This window comes from Macrobrachium nipponense, chromosome 25 (assembly GCF_015104395.2).
Source record: "Macrobrachium nipponense isolate FS-2020 chromosome 25, ASM1510439v2, whole genome shotgun sequence".
Taxonomy (NCBI): domain Eukaryota; kingdom Metazoa; phylum Arthropoda; class Malacostraca; order Decapoda; family Palaemonidae; genus Macrobrachium; species Macrobrachium nipponense.
The window spans coordinates 42,242,817-42,265,219 of record NC_087214.1 but is presented as its reverse complement, the minus strand read 5'-3'; the positions used below and the strand labels follow the sequence as shown (position 1 = coordinate 42,265,219).

Sequence of the window (22,403 nt, the reverse complement as noted above, 5' to 3'; positions counted from 1 at the left end):
GAATGTGGGGTTTTGGGTGGGGAAGACCACGGCGAGATATTGCTCCAGGTAAGGGGGACCAAGGGAAAGCAGGGTTATGGGTGGGGTAAATCACTTGGGAGAAGGTTTTGGCATGTTACTGTGGCGTTTTCTGTAATATATGACATTTGAACGCAAAATAGGTGGCAAATAAATTGAGAATGTAGCTGTTTCACAGGTAAAATCCAGCTTCTACTACTACTATTACTATACCGAATACTACCACTCATGCGCATTGTTATAGGGGAGCTTTTGGTTCAGACGCCGACCTCTAAGTGAGGGAAATGGTGGGGGGTTTTGGAGGCGACAGACCAATGAACATGTATTCAGCTAATCTTATTGCAATATAAATCTTGCATTGAATTAGGACCGAGTGAAGAATTTGGGGGATTCATACACTAAGTTACATACATTCCTTTTTCTCATTTGTTTTATAATCGTGTGATATTTCTTCAGTCTTTTATTTCTATTCTGTTTCTCATAGTTTTTGCTTAATATTTGCACTGACGTGTTCTCACTTCATAATTTTGCCCTGATCTTCCAATATTATCTTACAATTAGGGGTGGGAGGAGAAGATGTTTTTAGGACATTTTGATACCTTTCTGTCAGTGATGTCAAATTGAGGGGTTTTGGGGGTATTTCATACATGATTTGCATAAGTCACTCCCTTCTCTTTCTGTTATTTTTGTCTGTCTGTCTAGTTTTGTTGCACCATTTTACAACATATTGCTCATCCATAACAATTTCTTTGTTTATATGTTACCTTATTCATTTCATAGAATAATTACATTCATATACGTATTTGATTTTATGCATTTACAAACTTTTACTGTTGGTAAATTACCATCCGTAATTCCTGATAGCCTTTATTTACTTTTCGTGTGATAACCTTTATATTAGGTTTCCTTTAAGGGGGGTCCGGCCAGATAACACGTCTTACTAGGTTAGGTTAGGTTAGGTGGGTTTGGCCTACTAAGTTAGGTTAGGTTAGGTTAATATTACAACCTTTATATTAGGTTCCCAAACACCTAACGATAATAAAAATAACTGTTTTTTAATGGTAATAATATTTCATTGTTTATTTCCTGATAGAACAGGAGGTTCCTATCCATTTCATAATTTATTCTAAAACACTATAGTACATATCTATATGCATGTATATATAAGATAATTATGTATGTATTGTATAAATTATATGTAAAATTGGTGCCCCTCCCATAACATTTGTCTACACCAGTATTTCCTTTAAAATAGGATTTATTTGGCTTCATAGAAATTCTCATGTCCATTACAAGACTGTGTTTATGTTTTTACTTAGTATTGCACATTATTTTTTTTGTATTTTTCTCCAAATACGGCATCAGTTTCCACATTTGGGTGAAATCATCCCCCCTCAAGAACGTCATTCACCCACCCACCCACCCACCATTCTTCTGGCCAGTCACAGCCCTCATCACCCACGCAGTACATAAAACTTAATTGCGTTTTCATATCACTTAACAACAAGTACCCGAGCTTGTAACAACGGCAGCTTCCCATTCTGAAAGTAGCCATATTTTCACCATTAATTGTGATAACAATTCTCTTAATTAACATTATTTCAGGTTATATTAATACAGTAATTACTAATAATTATTTGCATTATACCATCATTGCGAAATTTCTATTGAGTACATTGTTTTTACCTTCCCAGTATAAGGTAACGAATGAAGAATCGTGTTCATTTAGTAAGGTAAGAGCTTCTGTGATTTTCAGTTATTGTGGACATGTTACCCTTGATGGATGATTGTAGTATTTTATGGCATATTCAGTGTAGTGCGACGAATTTTATCTATTATATAAGAAAAGCAGGTGTGCCACTATTGCTTGGAAATACCCAATTTAATATCATTTCAAACAAAAATACCCCACAAACTATCATCCCAAAGCATCCTAAGACATCTTAGATTGGTACCCTATTAATCTGTTACTCTAAGTACATTTATGTATACACCCCTAAAATGCTTATAACACTGATTTACTCATTTTAAAACATTAATATTAATGTTTTAAAATGTCCTACAGATCATTTGACAACTAATCAAGTTACCCCTGTGCTTATACATAAACATTTTCTCCAATAGTACTGAAGTATCAATACTTTTAAAATTATCACTAATTAGCTTTTTTGTATAAAACTTGTTTATTCACTAATTACTGTATTTTTCATATTGTGTATATGGCTAAATATGATATTGTAATGATACAATTAAGTTTGTTCATACTTACCTGGCAGATATATATATAGCTGTATTTCCGAAGTCCGACAGAAATTAAAAAACTTACGACACACGTAGTGGGAGTCAGGTGGTTAGTACCCATTCCCGCCGCTGGGAGGCGGGTATCAGGAATCATTCCCATTTTCTATTCATAATTTTTATTTCCACTGTCTCCTGAGGGGAGGTGGGTGGGTACTTAATTATATATATGCCAGGTAAGTATGAACAAACTTAATTGTATCATTACAATATCATTTTGTTCATGAAACTTACCTGTCAGATATATATATAGCTGAATCCCACCTTTGGTGGTGGGAGTAGACAGAATAGAAGATTTTAGGAAACATATATATGCAGATAAATGATATCTTGATTCCTTACCTGTTAGCATAGCTGACTTCGTGGTTACTGCCGCGTAAGTCTGCTTGTGCTACTAGAGTTGCCAGCGAGGTAGAGACCTATATAGCTGGTGCACTCAAGATGATCTGTCAACGGGGGCGTGACCACGATGTGACTAGACCATTGACCATACAATGAGGGCAACGAAGTAAAAAACCACCTGGCCTAGTCTACCAAAGGTATACCACTAAACTAGACTAAAGAAGGGAGATCCGCCTCGGGCGGTCAACCCCACAACCAAAAAACACACACAATTAAAAGCTCACCTAACCACTAAAGGAAAGGATGAGTGCTACCTCCTGCCCCCAAAACAGTGTCTGCAGCGACGTATGGTCCGAGCGACGAGCAATGTTCGTATGTCGCTTTCACCTCCCGCAGGTAGTGTGAAGCGAACACCGAGTTGCTCCGCCAATATGTGGCACTCAAAATGTCACTGAGTGCCATATTTCTGTGAAAGGCTATCGAGGTCGAAATCGCCCTCACCTCGTGGGCATTCACTTTTAAAAGCTTCATGTCACTATCACTACATGTGGAATGAGCTTCCTTAATGGTGTCTCTCAAGAAGAAAGAAAGCGCGTTCTTTGACATGGGAAGATCGGGCTTCTTAACCGAGCACCACAAGTTGCCCGAAGGTCCTCTACAGTCCTTCGTTCTGTCTAAATAGAATTTGAGAGCCCTGACAGGGCACAGGACTCTCTCTGGCTCATTACCCACGATCTCTGTCAAACCCTTGATTTCAAATGGTCTTGGGCCAAGGGTTGGACGGGTTTTTTCGTTCTTTGCTAAGAACATAGGGCTTAAAGAACAAACAGCATCAGAGTTCTTAAACCCAACATGCTTGCTTATAGCCTGGATCTCACTAACTCTCTTCGCCGTCGCCAGAGCAGTTAGAAAAAGTGTCTTCCTTGTAAGGTTTCTAAGCGAAGCTAAGTTGAGAGGTTCAAAATTACTGGACATCAAAAACTTTAGAACAATGTCTAAGTTCCAAGAAGGAACTCTTGGTTGAGGTACCTTCGAAGTCTCGAAAGACTTCAGAAGATCATGAAGGTCTCTGTTATTGGCTAAGTCCAGTCCTCTATGCCTAAAGACTACAGAAAGCACACTTCTGTAACCTTTTATCGTAGGCACCGCTAAGCGAACTTCATTTCTCAAGTAGAGAAGGAAGTCTGCGATCTGGCTCACAGAGGTAGAGGTGGAGGAAATGCCTTTCTTCCTGCACCAGCTCCGGAAAACAGCCCACTTGGATTGGTATACGGCAATAGAAGAAGGTCTTCTTGCCGTTGCGATTGCTTTCGCCACAGGTCTTGAAAAACCCCTCGCTCTGGCCAACTTCTGGATAGTCTGAACGCAGTCAGACTCAGAGCGGGGAGGTTTTTGTGATACTCTCGAAGTGGGGCTGTTTGAGTAGATCTATCCTTGGAGGCAGAGTCCTCAGAAAGTCTACTAGAAAGGACATGACCTCTGTGAACCAGTCGGTCGCTGGCCAGAAGGGGGCGATGAGAGTCATCCTCGTTCCCTCTGATGCCTGCGGAATTTCTTCCTTAGTACTTCCCCTAGGACCTTGAACGGGGGAAAGGCATATACGTCTAGTCCCGTCCAGTCCCAAAGAAGGGCGTCTACTGCTACTGCTCCTGGGTCTAGAACTGGTGAGCAGTACAGCGGGAGTCTCGTTGTCCTGGAAGTTGTGAAGATGTCTACGAGAGGACATCCCATAACTTCCACAACCTCTGGCATACTTCCTGATGAAGGGTCCACTCCGTCGGCAGAAGTTGACCTTGCCGACTGAGCAGATCTGCACGGACGTTTTCTACCCCTGATATGAATCTCGTCAGGATAGAGACGTCGTGTGCCTTCGCCCATAACAGGATCTCCTTTGCAAGGAAGAACAGGGGAAGAACAGGGATCGAGAGTGGGTTCCTCCCTGTTTCTTGAGGTATGCCAGGGCTGTGGTGTTGTCCGAGTTGATCTGCACCACATTGCCGGAGACTTCGTTCTGAAAGAACTGGAGCGCCAGATGAACTGCTGCCAGCTCCTTGAGGTTTATGTGCCAGGACACCTGTTCCCCTCTCCAGGTGCCTGACACTTCCTCCCCCCCAGTGTTGCTACCCCACCCCGTGGAAGACGCGTCAGAAAACAACACTAGGTCGGGGTTCTGAAGCTTGAGGGAAAGACCCTCTGCGAGCTTCAAAGGGTCGGTCCACCATCTTAGATGTTCCTTTACCTCTTCTGATAGCACCAGAATCGAATCCAAAGTGTTTTGGTGCTTCCAATTGTCGGCAAGGAAGAATTGAAGAGGTCTGAGGTGCAACCTCCCTAGGGAAACAAACTTCTCCAGTGAGGAAATGGTCCCCAGCAGACTCATCCATTCCCTCACCGAGCATGCTTCCTTCCCCAGAAAGGTTGACACTTTGCTTAGGCAATCTAGTTGTCGCCCCTGGGACGGAAAAGCCCCCCGAAAAGCCACTGAGTCCATCTGAATCCCCAGATAGACTAAAGACTGAGAAGGGGTCAGATGTGACTTTTCGAGGTTCACCAGAAGTCCCCAGGGACTTCGTTAACGACAAAGTCGTGTGAAGGTCCTCCAGACACCGGTCTTTCGAGGAGGCTCGTACGAGCCAGTCGTCCAGGTAGAGAGAGATCCTGACATTGGAAAGATGAAGCCACCTCGCAATGTTCTTCATCAGTAGGGTGAATACCATGGGAGCAGTGCTGAGTCCAAAGCAGAGAGCCCTGAATTGAAACACTTTTCCTTTCAGGACAAACCGCAGGTATTTCCTGGACTGGGGGTGGATGGGGACGTGGAAATACGCGTCCTGTAGATCTAGTGAAGCCATCCAATCCCCCGGTCTTAAGGCTCCCATCACTGACTGAGGTGTCTCCATCTTGAACCTCTGCTTGATGACAAAGAGGTTCAGGTTGCTGACATCGAGTACCGGTCGCCATTCCCCCGACTGCTTTGGCACCAGGAACAGTCTGTTGTAAAATCCGGGGGAATTCAGGTCGGAGACCTGTTCTACGGCGTGTTTCACGATCATCTGATCTAACAGATCGTAAAGCACTTGTTGCTTTTCTCCCCGATAGGAAGGAGACATGTCCCTGGGTGTCGTAGACAGCGGGGGTGGTTTCAGGAACGGGATCCGGTAACCCTTCTTTAAGATGTCCAAGGACCATTTGTCCGCACCTCTCTCTTCCAGGCTTGCGCAAAAAGCTGAAGCCTGGCTCCAACCGGTGACTGAAGGACTTCTCCTTCACTTCTTGTTCTTGGCAAGCGCAGTGGCTCTGCCTCTGGAAGTGCCTCTTCCTCGAGGGGCTGGTCTCGAGGAAGAACTACCTTGAAAGGGCTTCGATTTCTTGAGAATCGAAACTCCCGAGGACGAAGGAACCGCAGGTCTCCTTGAAGATTGTGCGAGGAGATCTTGCGTGGCCGTTCTCCTGTAGGCTGGTAGCAATGTCTTTTACCATAGCCTGGGGGAAGAGATGATCCGAAAAAGGAGCGAAGAGCAAATCTGCTTTTTGTGACGGAGAGACAGATTTAGCTGTAAAATTGCAAAACAGGGATCTCTTCTTCAAGAGCCCTGTGCAAAAGTGAGCTGTAAGCTCCTCCGAACCATCTCTGACGGCCTTGTCCATACACGACATTACGCTGGACAGCTCCCCCAGACTAATCGAGTCGGAACTCCTAGACTTGGCATCCAGAACTCCCAAACACCAATCTAGAAAGTTGAAGACCTCTAACGTCCGAAAGAGGCCTTTAAGGTGGTAGTCCATTTCCGTAGTAGACCAGGAAACTTTCGAAGAGGACAGGTGAGACCTCCTCGAGGCATCCACAATGCTAGCGAAGTCTCCTTGAGCTGACGAGGGAAGTCTAATACCTACGTCTTCTCCCGTTTCATACCAAATGCCAGCCTTCCCACTAAGTCTCGAAGGTGGCAGGGCAAAAGAAGTCTTTCCCTGAGACTTCCTTTTCTCCATCCAGTCATGGACCTTACGAAGAGCCCTCTTAGTTGAAAGGGACTTCTTCATTCTGACGAATGCCGAGACCTTGTTGATCTTGGAAGAAGAAAGTTGTGAAGGAGGAGAGCGAGGAGCTTCCGGGTGAAACGTATCTCCAAACTCTGATTGAAGAAGGCGGGTCAAAACCTGGTAGTTGGAAGAGAGGCTGCCGCCAAAGGTTTCTCATCATCCACTTCAACCGAAGCGTCGCTAACCTCTGCTTCCGACACAGGTGAAGTTGGAGGAAATAAGGCTGGACAAGACTATCTGGTCTAAGTTTCCAAGAGGCGCGTTGCTGTGAAGTGGAAGGCAAAGCTGACTCCTTAATAGAAACTCCGGTCGTATCTCTAAGACCCGAAGTAACTTGCAAAGTCTCATCACAAACAGGTGGGAGACGACGAAGATCCACATCTTCGTCCACCCGAGCGTCCGCTGGCGCACACCTGGCGTCCCTGGCCCACCTGGCTTCCACTGGCGCAACACCTGGCCGTCACTTGGCTCCGCCTGGCTGCAACTAGCGCGGGATTGGCGTCCACTCGCGCGCTGCTGGCGTCCGCTGGCGCACGCTTGGCGTCCACTGGCGTGCGAATGACATTTACTAAAGCGCGCTTAACATCTCGTGCGCGCTCTGCTTCCGCTGGTGCACTCTTAGATGCAACTGGCGTTCGCTTGGCTTCCGACCGAGCGTCAGGATCGTGAACTTGCACCGAAGCGTTCACGCAAGTATCGAGCTCTCGCACCGCAAGCTTACGAGCGGGTAATACCGCTTCATGCGCAGAGCGAGCAAAATCCTCTTCACGTCCTCCAGAGAGCCGCTGGGGAGTCGCACGAACTCTAGCAGGCGAAGAAAGTGGAGAGATAGACGAGCGAGGAGAGGGAGAGGGAGACCTTCTAGATCTCTTCACAGGCAGACGGTCATCCTTTCTCCTGGGACGTGGTTGCGTCCTTTTCTTAGCAAGAGCATCAGCAAGCTGTTGCTGCAAAGAGCGCAGGATCTTCTCAGTAGGAGAGGATTCCTTGTCAGGTGACGGGCTGATCCTGTGAGAAGACGAGGGGCGAGGGGACGCCTTCTTCCTTTCCCTCCAGAACTGCCGTAGCACGCGCTCGAGAGCGACTGGGGCGCTCAAGAAAGTCATCATCCGATGACTCCTTACGCTTCTTCTGTGGCGGGAAGGCTGCGAACACACTCTCAGGCGATGATCGCCTCTCGAGAGCCAAAACTGGACGTGAAGCGTCACGATCACCAACGCTCCTTTTCAGCGGGCGTGAAATAGAATGAGAGCTCCACCCCTTGTGCGGGGAGGAAGCCTCTGAAGAAGAGAAACACTCTTTCAGGAGACGTGCACGCGCACGCTCCTTGGCAGTCTGTGTAACGTCAACAGATACTGCCGAAGGCACGTCAGATCGGTGGGCGTTCCCCGTAACCCTCCTGCGGCTTTCGACATGCCCTCTCCCTGAAACCTGGGAGTCCGGCAGCGGTCTAGGCCTAGAGCCGAAATGGGGCCGATCTGACGCACCCTCCACCAACGAAGGAGCACTGTCACTGCACTTTGCACCTTCACTTTTGCCTTCTAAGGCGAGCACTTTAGATTCTAAATTACGAATCGACTCTAAGATAAGTGTAAGGGTATTACCCTCCACAGACACTGCTTCAGGGCCCGAAGGCAACACTACAGGGTTAGGAGTAGTGATTAAAGGAGGGTTAGTAGGAGAAACATGAACTTCCTGACGTTTACCTGAAACGCTCCTGGAGGAAGACCTCCTTAACCTATCCCGTTCAAGCTTACGCAGATAGGACTCATACGCTCTCCATGCAGAATCAGAAAGACACTCACATTCCTTGCAGCGACTTTCATACATACAATCATGCTCTCTGCAACTCTTACACAAAGTATGAGGGTCTACTGATGCTTTCAGTAGCCTACCTCGACAATCACTCTTGGTACAAAACCTGGCGCTAGCCGAACTAGAACCAGACATCTTATTTAAAGAGAAATCAAGCCAAAATCAATCAAATCCACAATTAACGTGTGCCTAGCCACCGATCCAAAAGTCAAGATACCAAAAAATCAAAAAAGGGGTAGTACTTATAGTAGCCAAGTTTCCTAAATTCAAGACGGAGGTGCTGAAAACTGTGTTTACAACACCGGCGACAGAAAAATTATGAATAGAAAATGGGAATGATTCCTGATACCCGCCTCCCAGCGGCGGGAATGGGTACTAACCACCTGACTCCCACTACGTGTGTCGTAAGTTTTTTAATTTCTGTCGGACTTCGGAAAATACAGCTATATATATATCTGACAGGTAAGTTTTCATGAACAAAAATGATTTTTATGATATGATTTACAGCCTAGTACTTATAATGTGGTTATGTATCTCTTATGCTCACTCCAGGTTGGGCCCCTGACTGAGCATAACAGATGTACAATTTTTCTCTCTCTTTCTGTAAGGGTAATGTAATATGTTTATTTGAAATGTAAAGGTTTTTATGATAAAGCATTGTTGTACAATTTTATTGTAAAGTATTCACTAATTATTTTCATTTTATTTTCCAGTCTGCTTTTACTGGAAAATAAAATTAAAATAATTAGTGAATATATATTCTAAATATTGTACAATGTGCCTTATCATAAAAAAAACTTTATGCCCATATCATTTCAAATACATCTTACATTACCCTTACAGGGAGAGACAAAGAATCAAACACCTATTATGCTCATTATGGGGCCCAACCTGGAATGAGCTTAATACGCAGATGCATAACTACATTATAAGTATGCTGTAAATCATTCTTATCATAAAAATCAGTAATTAGTCACATGCATAGTATGACAAAATACAGTAATTAGTGAATAAATAGTGTTGCTCTACAGAGAAAAAGGAAATTAGTAATAATTTCAGAGATATGGCCAATAGAAAAAATCAGCAACTTAGTGAAAGTTCCTGGTGGAAAAGTGAATAATGCGTTCCACAAAAATCCACAACAAAGTGGACTGTGGAAATGTGAAGCGCGTAAAACCCGGGGAGCACTGTAATGCTTTGTCAGTAATGTTTGCAAGTACTATAGAGGAAGTAGTGAATAGAACATGATCACAAATTATATGTACCAAAAATACAAAAAATACTCAAAAAATTTACACAAAAAATAACATATATCGTATTTAAAAATCCCATAAAATAGAACACCAACCATATCATTACAATTATTACTTTTACGTAAATAGTAGACATTGTGCATGTTAATTCAAGTTGGGATACCTAGCAATTCACTAAAGTAACTACAATAATACTCCATAAACTTCTCAAACTTTGCTATGCTAGCAAATCTTCCTATAACCCGACAGTCTGGGTTTAACTGAAGAGTAAATACAATATACTAAACATACACTTTAAACATAATAGTAGTACCTGTAACAACAACAGCAAAACAACAGTAGGAACAGAAAACAGCACAATAATAATCATAAAATACAGTATCCATTTATAACAAAGTGTCTTCAATTGCCCTAATGGTAAAACATTGATTAATCATATATTTCTAAAACAATGACACATCATAGATTAGAAAATATGGAACCTGAGAAAGTACTGTGACTACTATTTTTTGTACTACCTCTGATCAGTATTCCAGGCTTAATACTGAAGTCATGAACTGAAAATCAACTCTAAATCTGAGCAATTAGAAGAATACCTGTGAGTTAGAGCATGCTGACATTAATCCTTACTGAAGAACTCACCTTGCGTTATGCTTGGCAATAAAGAAACGGTATATTTGCTAAAACATAATACAGAAATCCAGATTTTGAACACAACTTTAAAATTCATGATTACAAAACTTTGTAACTCATGCCACGACCCCAAAGCAATCATAAGACAGTCAAGCAGCTAATTCATATCTTTTTAAGTGAGGTATTAGAAGACTAGCTAAAACATATAATGTAAACTATATCACTAATTCATTACACTGCACTGTAGATAAGCATTCTGATAAGATATACGCACCATAATCACTATTTTGGCAATTAGGAAGGAAATCAATTGGAAGGTTAATGAGAGCTGAATACTGCAGGATCTGCCCACTCAAAGTGTTCTAAATGAAGTTGTTAGTAGATATGGCCATTATAAATATAAGAAGTAACTTTCCCCTTTGTGATAAAACAACCACCTGTGAATCCACAGTCTAACCCAACTAAAGCTACATGAAGCTATAAGCATTTTTTATCAAAATCACTAATATAGTATTACTTACATGCCCCTGACCTTCAAATTGTATTCTGAACACTGTACATGGGTAAGTACCTGTAGCTTGTTCCGTACGCCAGACCCGAGATCGAATCTCGGCCGGGCATCAGACTATCTTCATTTCTCTCTTGATTTGGATTTAGGCTTAGTAGTGACAAGCGTCCTCAAAATGTGAAGAAATCGAGAGGTTAAAAGGGCATTGTGATTAATAGAAATTATACATACATATCTGGCAAAAAGTGACCAGTAGATCCTAAATTTGTAAGGATAAGATAATTGTCGACCTGAATCATGAGGTATATGTATAAAAATTGAAACCTGCATCAGGTATGTCTATATTGGCTATAAAACCTACAGCTACCTCAAAATTCACTACATACTTACAAGAGTATCTTTAAAAAATGTACACTGACCATTTCACCTCTCCAAGACTGAATTACCTCTGTAAATCACAGATATTCTCAAGGAAATTAATATTTAGTGAAATTTCCATATCCCAAAACTTATGCAAGAAGATATGAATTTTAAATTAATTACAAAAACTAATGTTACCTGATGATATCAAAACATTGGCAGTGTTTCATTATTGACAATCTGTTGTACTTTCTGTTCACCTATATTGTATCTAATTATATACTGGCTTAACCCGTTATAATTCATACTCGTATCAATAGAGAGCAAAATGTTCTTAAAATTACTGACCCAAAGTCTCAGCATTACAATAGCACTGTAGTACATATCTTGCAACGAATACTGTACTGTACAAGTTTGAAAGACTTTGAAATAGTACCCTATTTCATTTTAACAATAAAATGTCCATGAATAAGAATGAACTCACAAAGAAACCAACACTAATATAATAGCTGCTATTATAATTAGAATGACTAACCAGACCAGTGAGATATTTCCTGAATCAAAGAGCTCCAGGGTAAAGGATTACCTTTCTTAAAAATCAAAGACACTGGACAGCTATATAGACCCTTCTTTACCGCCTATAATACTTGCTTACCTACCTTCAGCGTCAATTGTCAAAACCCCACATGGTGCTCAGCATCAACGAACACTCACGATACAAAAACAGACGCGCACTTGGAAAACAGATTACAACTTGGGCATGAAAATCCCTTAGCCATTTCTTTGGTAAGATTCAATGATACTTTTCCATCGACTTATGATCTGTTCTTTGGGGATACTCCAGAAATCTCCAAGAACATTCCACCCTTTGGCTGCTGTCACGACCAAATACTCATTTCCTGGGTCTTGCTGAATGCTGTAGGCACCCATGGTCAGACTTTGGGCAAAACGAGCTGCTACACATTCCTGAAGAAAGAAATTTATTTAGACATTTTCTAACTCAATGAGTTCCTGCTGCACGGGTACAGTAATTGGACTGCTATGTGGGAAGAGACTTTTATGTAGTAAGAGGACCATCACTTTGACAAAATGACAAATTTTTAACTAATTTGTATTTTTCATAACTAACAAACCTGAGGTCTTAACATTAGGATTTACTAGCGCCAAGCTGGAAACCGGTAGAATTAAAATTAAACTTGTGAGATCCAGGGACTATTGGCATCTATACCAGGTCACGGAGCATGTATACCCAGAATGCCCTTGGCGTCCTGTGACCCACCAGTTATATTTCTAACATAGTTTAGACTGCTAGAGTGGTGGTTCGAGGTGGGCCTTTACCTGTTAAGACCTCAGGTTTGTTAGTTATGAAAAATGCAAATTAGTTAAAAATTTGTCATTTGTTCATATACGGAACAAACCTTGTCTTAACATTAGGATAGACTTACTTATTGGAGGGAGGTAAGTCTTTATAACTGACTGGGAGTTTGCCACCTTTATCCATTTCCAAATATTAGGGGAATTCCAAGAGAATGGACTATGAACCTAGAACCAAAGATATAAGCGAATCTATTGGTTTCGCTCACTGGGTGCTGATACCATTCTATGGTTTATACATTACAGTAGAACAGAGAACCTTCCCTTCTCATAAACCACTCTTGTCCCTTGCATCTGGATCCACCCTCACCCCTCTCTTCCCTATTACCGAGAGGAGTGTGTTGCTACTGAAAAGTATGCTATAACCTAAGATAGTATGGCTGACCACCTCACCTGCACCTAGTCTGTTCCAGCATATGATGGTACTCTCCTTCATCCTGCCCATAGGTAAAGGAGTAGAAAGAAAGTAGTAAAGAAAAAAGACCAGTCATCCCATTCATTCTACTTTCATACCTTCATCTTAGACTAGACGCAAACTGACCCGCCAGAGGTACTGAATGAGCTATATCACTTGTTGGGCCGCCACCACTGGACCCAAGGAAAAAGTGTCCAAGGATCTATGGGCAACATCTTTTAAATAAAATGAAGTGAAAGTTGTTTGGCGTTTCCAAACACCAGCTTTCAGAATTCTCTCCACAGACATATTCTTTTTAAATGCCAAAGAAGCACTCAAGCCTCTGATGTCATGAGCTCTAGCCCTCTCCTGGCTATTTGACCCCCTGTCTTCTGTCATGTAGTCATTCCTGATCGTCTCCCTTAGCCAAAACAATATTGTATTCCTGGACACTTCCTTCTTGTTCCGTCCTGTACTTACAAACAACCTCCAGCACCCCGGCCTGAGGTGCCTTGTCCTTCTTAAGTACTCTCTTATTATCCTGACAGGGCACAGAAGCATCTCGTCTTTGTCATCGTCTACAAAGTCTACCAAGGAAGGTATGGAAAAGGAGTCGAATCTGCCTTCCATTATTGCTGGGTTTTGAGTCTTGGCCACGAATTCTGGAACAAACTCGAATACCATTGACTTCCCACCTCTCGAGTGCTTTATGATATATGACAGGCCATGTAGCTCCCCCACCCTTTTGGTTGAAGTTAGGGCCAATAAGAAGACTGTCTTCAGGGTCAGGCTCCTATCTGTGGACTGCCTTAGTGGTTCGTAGGGGGGTTTTGTCAGTACCATGGTCAGATCCCAATCTGGGGCTTTTAGTTCCTTTGGAGAGCATGACTGTTCAAAGCTCTTCATCAGCATGGCCAACTCCCATGAAGACGAAATGTCCACACCTTTCATTCGTAAGACTAAGGCTAGAGCAGCCCTGTACCCTTTCACTGCAGATACAGACATATGCCTTTCTGTCCTGAGATATACCAGAAAGTCTGCTAGCTGCTGAATAGTGGTACCGAGTGGAGACTAGTGTACCGAGTGGAGACAAGTTCCCTCTACGACACCAATCACAGTATGCCGACCACTTTCCTTGGTATACTGCCGCAGGTGACTTCCTGATATTTCCTGCCATCCGAGTTGCTGCTTTTTGCAAAAACCCTCTCGCTCGGAGGAGATACTTGACAGTCTCCACCCGTGAAGCGATAGAGACTTCACCGACTGGTGGTACCTCTCCATGTGCGGCTGACATAGAAGGTTGCTCCATGGGGGTAACTCTCTCGGCACGTCTATTAGGAGTTCCAGCAGGTCCGAAAACCATTCTGCCTTTGGCCATAAAGGAGCTACCAGAGTCATTTTGAGGTTCTGAGACCGCATTACCCTGTTCAGAACCTGACGGATTAGACAAAATGGAGGAAATGCGTACACGTCCAGATTGTCCCAAGGGTGTTGTAGCACATCTGCCACTGCCTCCACGTCTGGGACTACCGAACAATACACTTCCAACTTTTTGTTGTACCTGGTTGCGAATAGGTCTATGATCGGCCTTTCCCACAACATGAGCATCCTGTCCACTACCTGTTGGTGCAAGGACCACTCCATTCCCAGTATCTGATCCCTGCGGCTCAACTTGTCGGCCACTATGTTTCTTTTTCCCCAGAATATATCTGGCCCTGATGTCTACTAGGTTCTCTACAGCCCACTGATGAAGTTGAACTGTCATCACATGTAACTGCCGAGAAACTAGGCCTCCTTGTTTGTTTATATAAGCAACTACTGTGGTGTTGTCTGACATCAATACCACTGAATGTCCCTTCACTCTCTCCCTGAATTCCTGTAAAGCTAGAAACGCTGCTTTTAACTCCAGCATGTTTATATGGAGTTCTCTGCCTCGCAACTCCATTTTGCTGACACCATCAACTCCTCCATATGGGCTCCCCAACCTTCTAGTGAAGCATCTGAGAATAGCAAGAGATCTGGGGAGGGTTGTTGAAGGGGGGACACTCACTGAAAGATTGTTGTCGTTCACCCACCACAGCAAGTCTTCCCTCACTTCTGCCGACAAGGGAATTTGCTCGTACGGGTGATCTACTATTGGTGACCAAAACTCCTTCATCCTCCATTGTAGAGATCGAAGGTGTAGCCTCCTTTGTGGTACTAGCTTCTCCAAGGAAGCTAGGATTCCCAGTACTACCTGCCACTGCCTTGCTGGCTGTGTTTGTTTTCCCAGAAAGGCATTCACCACTTGTTTCCATTTTTCTATTCTTTGGTCTGTCGGGAATACTTTGGCTTTTATTGTGTCTATAACCATTCCCAGATACTCCAAACGTTGACTTGGATCCAACTGCGACTTCTCCTGATTTATCACAATATACCTAGACTGCGACAAAACTGCAGGAGGGTCGCCCTGTCCCTGAGTAACTTCTCTCTGGACTTCGCTATCACCAGCCAATTGTCCAGATATCTTATTAGCCTGATCCCCTGAGAGTGCACCCATGTCAACACAAGAGTGAACACTCTTGTAAAAACTTGAGATGTTGTCAATCCGAAGCACAGGACTTTGAGCTCGAAACCTTTCTCTGCAAGACTGAAGCGGAGAAATTTCCTTGAAGACTGATGGACTGGTATCTGAAAGTATGCGTCCTTCAGATCGACTGTCAGCATAAAGTCCTTGATTCTGACTGCTTGTAGAACCATTTTCGGAGTTTCCATTTTGAATTTGGTTTTTCTTATAATCAGATTCAATGTTGACAGGTCTATTACTGTCCTCCACTCCCCGCTGGCTTTGGGTACCAGGAAAATGATTCCTGAGCATAAGCGAGGTGAGGCAATGGCTGTTCTGTCAGGGGTGGGGTTACCTCGAACGGAATCAAATACCCGACCCTGAGAACATCCACCACCCACTGCTCTGATCCCAGTTCCTGCCACACCTTCCAGTGATCTGCCAGGCAACCCCCCAACTGGTGTGGCCGAGTGATGAGAGGCGCTCATCCTATCTTCTTGAGCCTCTACCTCTTCCCCTAATCCCCCTTCCTCTGTTGTTTCTATTGTGAAAGGGCCAATGAACTAACCTCTTTGGGGAAGAGGATCTTGTTGCTCTATTAGGGATGTTATGTCTCAGTCTTCTTCCGAGGTATTTGCTGTTACCTTACCTCCATAGAGGTAGCTTGACTGTTAGACGTTTTTCTTACTGCCTGCTGTACCAATCTATCATTAGTGTTCATCCTTCTTCTATCTATAGCCTCTTCCATTATGACCTCTGGCAACAGCAATGGCGACTCAAAGATATTCCCTTTCCTCATCGCTAACAGGGAATCTAAATCAACAGTGCGGCTTAGTCTAGCCAACGCTGCATCTCTCCTCATTAACAGGATATTTGCCCAAACATTGGCACTTAAATTTGTCAAGTACACAATCGCTTTGGAACCTGATTGTAGCAATCTAATGAACAATGATTCATCCACTACCTTCCTTGTCACGTCTGAGGATGCAATCTTCGCCACTGCTGTTGACCAAAGATCTAACCAAGAAGCAGTCTGAAAGACAAAAGAAGCTGTTGCTTCTAACGTAGCAGCCTCTTGGTAAGTCATCGAAGGGCACTCCATTTTAACCTGATCCAAGGTTAATCCAGCCCTTATCCTTACCACATTAGGGTTCACTTGCCTAGACAGCAAAGGGACCGTCGGTGTCGTATGATATTTCCTTTGTTTCATCATTGGAGGAGGAATAAATTTAAATGATCTATTAGATCTTAAGGAATTATCTCTTCCTGCAATCCGAGCGTTTACGTGTTGTAAAACAGAGTCCGCATGACTTGAACAAGGCAATTCATACGACACCTTGGTATCCTTTTTCAAACCAAATACCATGTCAATCCCCGGAGGAAGCATACTGGCAGGTGTTTCTGTTTTCTCCGAAAGGTTATTGAATTGACGAATCAAATCAATCACCTCCGCATACAAGGCCAGAAACTCTTGGTTTTCTCCTTCCTCCGGCTCTAACATACTGTGCTTCGCCACAGGGGATGTTATCTCATTCCTATCCTCTGACAAACGGCCGGGTATTTCGTGGCTGTCTGCCCCTACGACCACGGCCTCTTTGATCTCTGATGACCGCCGCTGGCTCGATCCCGAATAGTCAGCAGGAGAATGAGAACGCCTCACTCTTTCTCTGCTCACGGATCTAGAGCGAGAATCTCGTCTAGACCTCCAAGATGAAGGCTCCCTTGAAACTGAGCTAACTTCTTCTCTATTAGGATTGTTATCGTTTCCAACGACCGTCAGAGAATTCGGCGTCGATCTTTCATCCAGGCGGACAACGCCTTCCACCAGCATATCAGACGAGGTTGCCAACTCTCTATTCTTCATTCTTTTAATAGGAGCCTTATCATCCTTTGTCCGTATTTTAAACAGCCTTACGGGCGAAACTGGAACCTGCGTTCTATTCTTTGCTGCACTTTTCGCCCCCAACGTTGATTTTGCCAGCGGCATCGTAGTCTTGCTTACACTCTTTGTAATCTGTACTGGCAACTCCGCGTCAGCCACTATTCCATCGCCAGTCGCCTCTCTCGCTCGTTCGGACTCTTGCAAACGGCTTCGTCCACTGGCTTTGCGCTTACCAGCCACTGACTTCTCGACTTTCTTGCTGACTGGGATACGAAAGTCCTGGTCTGAAGATGAAGAAGAATTCACTCTTCTCCTCTTAGCCCGAGGATCAGTCGCGAAATCCCGAATCCTCCAACGCTTGACTGGCGCACGCCGTGACGTCATCAAACTTAGCGATGACGCTGAGCTAGAGGAAGAAGACGAAGAAGAAGACAAATCACGCCTTTTCTTTTGTCTTTCTTAGCCATTCTCTTCTCTATATCCTGTAATCTCTTCATTACAGTGTGTACTGCCGAGTCAGAAAGCGTATTTGGGTCCGGATGCAGCGAAGTAGACCGAGAAGCAGTAGTCTGTGACGTCATCGTGTCTGCCATATCAGTGTGTGACGTATGCTGTGACGTCACCAATCTTGTAGGGAGAGGCTGTGCGGCTTCTGCTGGCATCCGCACGTTTGCCACAAAACTACCCCCAACGTTCTGCATTGCCGTAAACATAGAATTTGATGGCGTAGCCACGGCATTATTTCCCATAAATTGCAAACCAGGGGGATGAGGAACATTCAGTGCTGCCGGACTCAGCTGGAATTGTGACGCCATATAATGCTACAGCAAACCCTCCAAGGTTGGTATGCCTGGTAGGCCTAGCGCCGCCCACGTACCTTCCATCCTATGCGCTTCGGGAGCCGGCACCTGGAATAAAGATGGCGATGCACCCCCCCCCCCCCCCCCCCCCCCCCCCCCCCCCCCCCCCCCCCCCCCCACCCCCCCGCCGGGAACAAAGGAGCATACATATTATGCATAAAATTACCCAAAACCCCTCCTGAAGTTTCCGATAACGAATCGCTAGGAGAAACCGAAGGGGTATGGGACAAATCAAGAGCAGGTGGCGAAACATATGGAGTAGTCTGGTTTATTGCCAATACAAAAGAAGCCGGTAAGGCTTGGTCATCCAAAGATGGCGTCACCTCCTTCCTTTTGTACTGGCCTTTCTCATAAAACTTCCTCCACTGTTCCACCGACCAACCCTGCCAAACAGAACACGGATTAGTAAATGTACATACATTTTCCCTGCACCTACTACACGTTGGATGAGGATCCGTCGACACCGAAGTTAGGAATCTAGAACACGGAAAGCCACTGACTCCGAGGCATTTCCTTTGTCTCCTCTTCGAAACAGAAGAAGATCCCGATGGTGAATCCCGATGGTGAAGCGAAAATTTCCATCTTACATCTTATACACTCTTACCGATCACACTCACACTGAGCACACTCAGAGAAAGAAAAAGTAATAAGAAAAATGAAAATGAAATGGATAAAAACGGGCAAACTGAAAACAGGCTTTAAATCAGATAGACAGTAAACACGTCCTATCTTAAAGGCGGTAGGACAATAACTGGTGGGTACAGGACGCCAAGGGCATAAGCTAGAATTTGTTCTCCTTACTTCCTAATCTGAACAATTCCAGAAACAAATAAGAAAAATCTGAAGTTAAAATTCCCTTTTTGTATTTGATGAGCACTATGCAGTTCAAAAAAAGTCTCTTGAAATCAGGTGAGATACTATAGTGAAGCTAAGGTGTTTTACACAAACAATGTTTTATCAAGCAATGCAGATACAAATCATACAGATCCAACTGGTAGAAAGAACCAAAGTATGAAAAGTTAATGACGAACAACAGTTTGGCCGATGTCCTTGTGGATATTTTTGACAATGGCACCTATGCAGTACAGGTAGTTGAAAATGGGATAAATGCATTTATAGCATTGTGAGTTAGACGATTGAGGAAACTGGTGCACATAACAAATGAATATTGAATTACCAAACAAAACCTAGATCTGTACTTTGGGGACCTTACCATACACCATCCTTTCTTACCTACCTAATAGAAACAGCCCACTCACTATTCTTATGTTAAGCATAAAAACTTGAGATGGAACATCCACTTACAGTTTCTAACTTTTGACAAAACAGGAATACAATTTACTGATATAATTGTGGCATTCTAACCAAAAACAATATTTTCCTAATGTTAAAAGTACTTAGGTAATACGATCTATATTGATACTGAACTGTACTTACCTTCAAAATACCCCATTCTGTTTCCGTGAGATCTCGCTCAGTCAGGTAGCCTGCCAGTACGTGCCCTCCAGCATCATTGGGCTCCATGACATTAACTTCTATCATCATGTACATGATAGCAATGGCAATTTCAAAAACAAAGCAAGAGAACTGGATGTCCCCAAAGTCGATCAAACCACTGATGTGGTACTTTTCGCTGTCGCTGGCATCTGGCTGCACAATGATGTTTTGCTCATTCAGGTCTCCATGGATCATACCTGAGTCAAAAAGAAGAAGAGAGAGCCGGGATAACAAGTATTACTTACCACATAGCAGGTTTCTACATTTAAAATAAAATACCCTGTATAGAATTTAGGCCAAAGGAAAAGCACTGGGACCTATAAGGTTATTCAACACTGGAATGGACTATAAAAAGGTTTTCAGGTGTAACAGGAAGAAAACCTTAGCATTGCATTGTTAGGAGAGGGTGGAAAGTCAGATGGAAGAAAGAGAACATGAACAGGTGTACAGTGAAATGAATGAAAGGAGTTGACGCTAGGGGCTGAAGGGATGCTGAAAAAACCTTATGTAATGCCTACAGTGCACTGCATGACATAAACCTCTAAGGGGTCTCTACATTTAGTGCGAGTTTATAACACAATAAGCAGTATAATGCAACAGGACATAATTCACAGAGATGTACAATACATCAGACAGACAAGGAAATTTCGAACACAATGAACTAACCCAATAAATTTGAATAGTATGTGGAAAAATATGCACCTCAGAAACTCACTCTTTGACATCTACAGACTTAACCCTCTCCTTTGAATATTTGTGTTTGAAATAATTACTTCGACCTTATCAAAGACCTAAAAATGCTAGACCCCACAATATAATTATAAGCAAAGTGAGACTGAAAACTACACTTCAAAGATAAAAACTAAATAAAGGTAGTAGTACAAAAATACAAGCCTATTATTTCATATTAGGTCCTCGACTTGTGGCAGGGGACCCATTACATAAATTGATTTCCACTGTAAGCTGGTGTTTCATCATTATCAACGCTTTCATGGCACTTATGACACCATAACATGACATTGCATCGTTATAGCACCATAAGCGCCATTAACTTGATGCTTATTCTTGCCGCTAACGTAGTCAATGGCACTTATGGCACCGTAACTTTATGCAACATCAAGTTATGGAGCTAAAAAAGTGCCATAAGATCAATCCTCCATAAGTCAGTGATGCACACTTATTTCCTGACATCCACATACAAGTACATTTTCTAATACCACCATCCAATGCACTGTACCTATGTAGATGATTGACGCAGATTCTATGCTATTTACAAGACTTCCCATTGCAGGAATGCCTTATTTTACTTCCATTATTGACTTTGCAATTATCTTAAGAAGTAAAAATTTAAATAAGTTTAAGATAAGAAGAGGTCTTTGTGACATAAAATTATTCTAAACTTGATGTTGCTATTCAAAAAACATTTTACTACTTATAAAAAAGAACTGCCTGAGATGGCAATTTTATTGTGTTAGTCTTAATGGCTGCACGATATCATGTGCAGAGAATTTATTCAGTGTGCTGTTTTTATTTCTAGACAGAATATCCTTTCTGATTACTGTAGAGATTAATCAATACCATATATGTACTACAATTCTAATGCTATGCTATGAGAGAGAAAAATTAAAGATACACTTCTCAATGTGCAAGTTTAAATAACAATGACAATACAGTATGGATGTAAAGCAGAATACAACTTGGCCCTCCAGTCACCTCAGCATTTGTAGTCACTAACAATGAGTAAGATACTAGTCTGTCAACTATATGGATGCATTTTAAGCCTGACAAGACAATGCAGCCTACCTTTCTCCAGCTTAGGAATGACTGGGGCAACGTTCATATCCCAAGCCTCAAGAATCTCCGTTATCATCTTGTGACGACCCTCATCTTTCACAGCAAAAACAAAGTTCCTCAATTCTGGCGTGCTTTCCAGCTTCCAAATTGACTTTCTTGACAATAAAGTTTCATTTTGGAAATTCTGAAAATCAGAAAAATACAAGATCTGACTACTTCAAGTCTTTAACTTGTGTTGTGTGGAATGTTCCGATAACGTGTTCTTAATATGTCAACAAGGGACCATCTCATAAAATACTAGTTTGAGCACAGTGCCCTTTTTGGCAGAGATGAATGTGCATTTTTTCAGTTACTTCAGGTAATCACATTGACTGATTTTTTCATTGATTTCTTGTTTCAGCAAAGTACCAAATCAGTCTTTCTCACTATGCATACTGAATGGTGAGACAGACACACTTGACACCTTGCCAAAAGAGAAGACAAAGGAGAAATCATCATTAATGTGGTTACCTCAAATAAGTGAAAAAACACACATTTGACACTGCCAAAAAGGGAACGATATTTTTATAAATTGACTTACCAATGCAGCAAAATCTTTCTTGCAATGATAAGCAACAGATCTTTAATGGATCCCAATTTTATCCTTAATATTATGGGAGTCACAGTGCTTCAAGTCAGTGTGGTGCATATCATACAATGCTTATCACAAAAACACATTACAATTGACAGAAACTGGGAAAGTAAACATTGTGTTTTGTACCCTGGTCTTTTCATATCATTAACCTTGTC

The 22,403-nt window shown here is 42.9% G+C and overlaps 1 protein-coding gene across 4 annotated transcripts in view; it reads right to left on the bottom strand.

Moving 5' to 3' along the window:
• The window catches only part of LOC135199412 (hydroxylysine kinase-like), a 54,488-nt gene that overhangs the window by 9,324 nt on the left and 22,761 nt on the right, over positions 1-22,403 (bottom strand). For 2 of the 4 annotated variants that reach the window (XM_064227428.1, XM_064227427.1), the window contains exons 5-7: positions 21,624-21,798; positions 19,761-20,017; positions 9,197-12,234 (exon numbers count right to left, since the gene is read on the bottom strand). In XM_064227428.1, coding sequence (XP_064083498.1) covers positions 12,040-12,234; positions 19,761-20,017; positions 21,624-21,798 — 627 coding nt within the window. In that variant the 3' untranslated portion in view covers positions 9,197-12,039. Of the gene's footprint in view, positions 1-9,196; positions 12,235-19,760; positions 20,018-21,623; positions 21,799-22,403 lie in introns of those variants that run through there. The other 2 variants (XR_010311063.1, XR_010311064.1) reach the window with 2 other exon arrangements.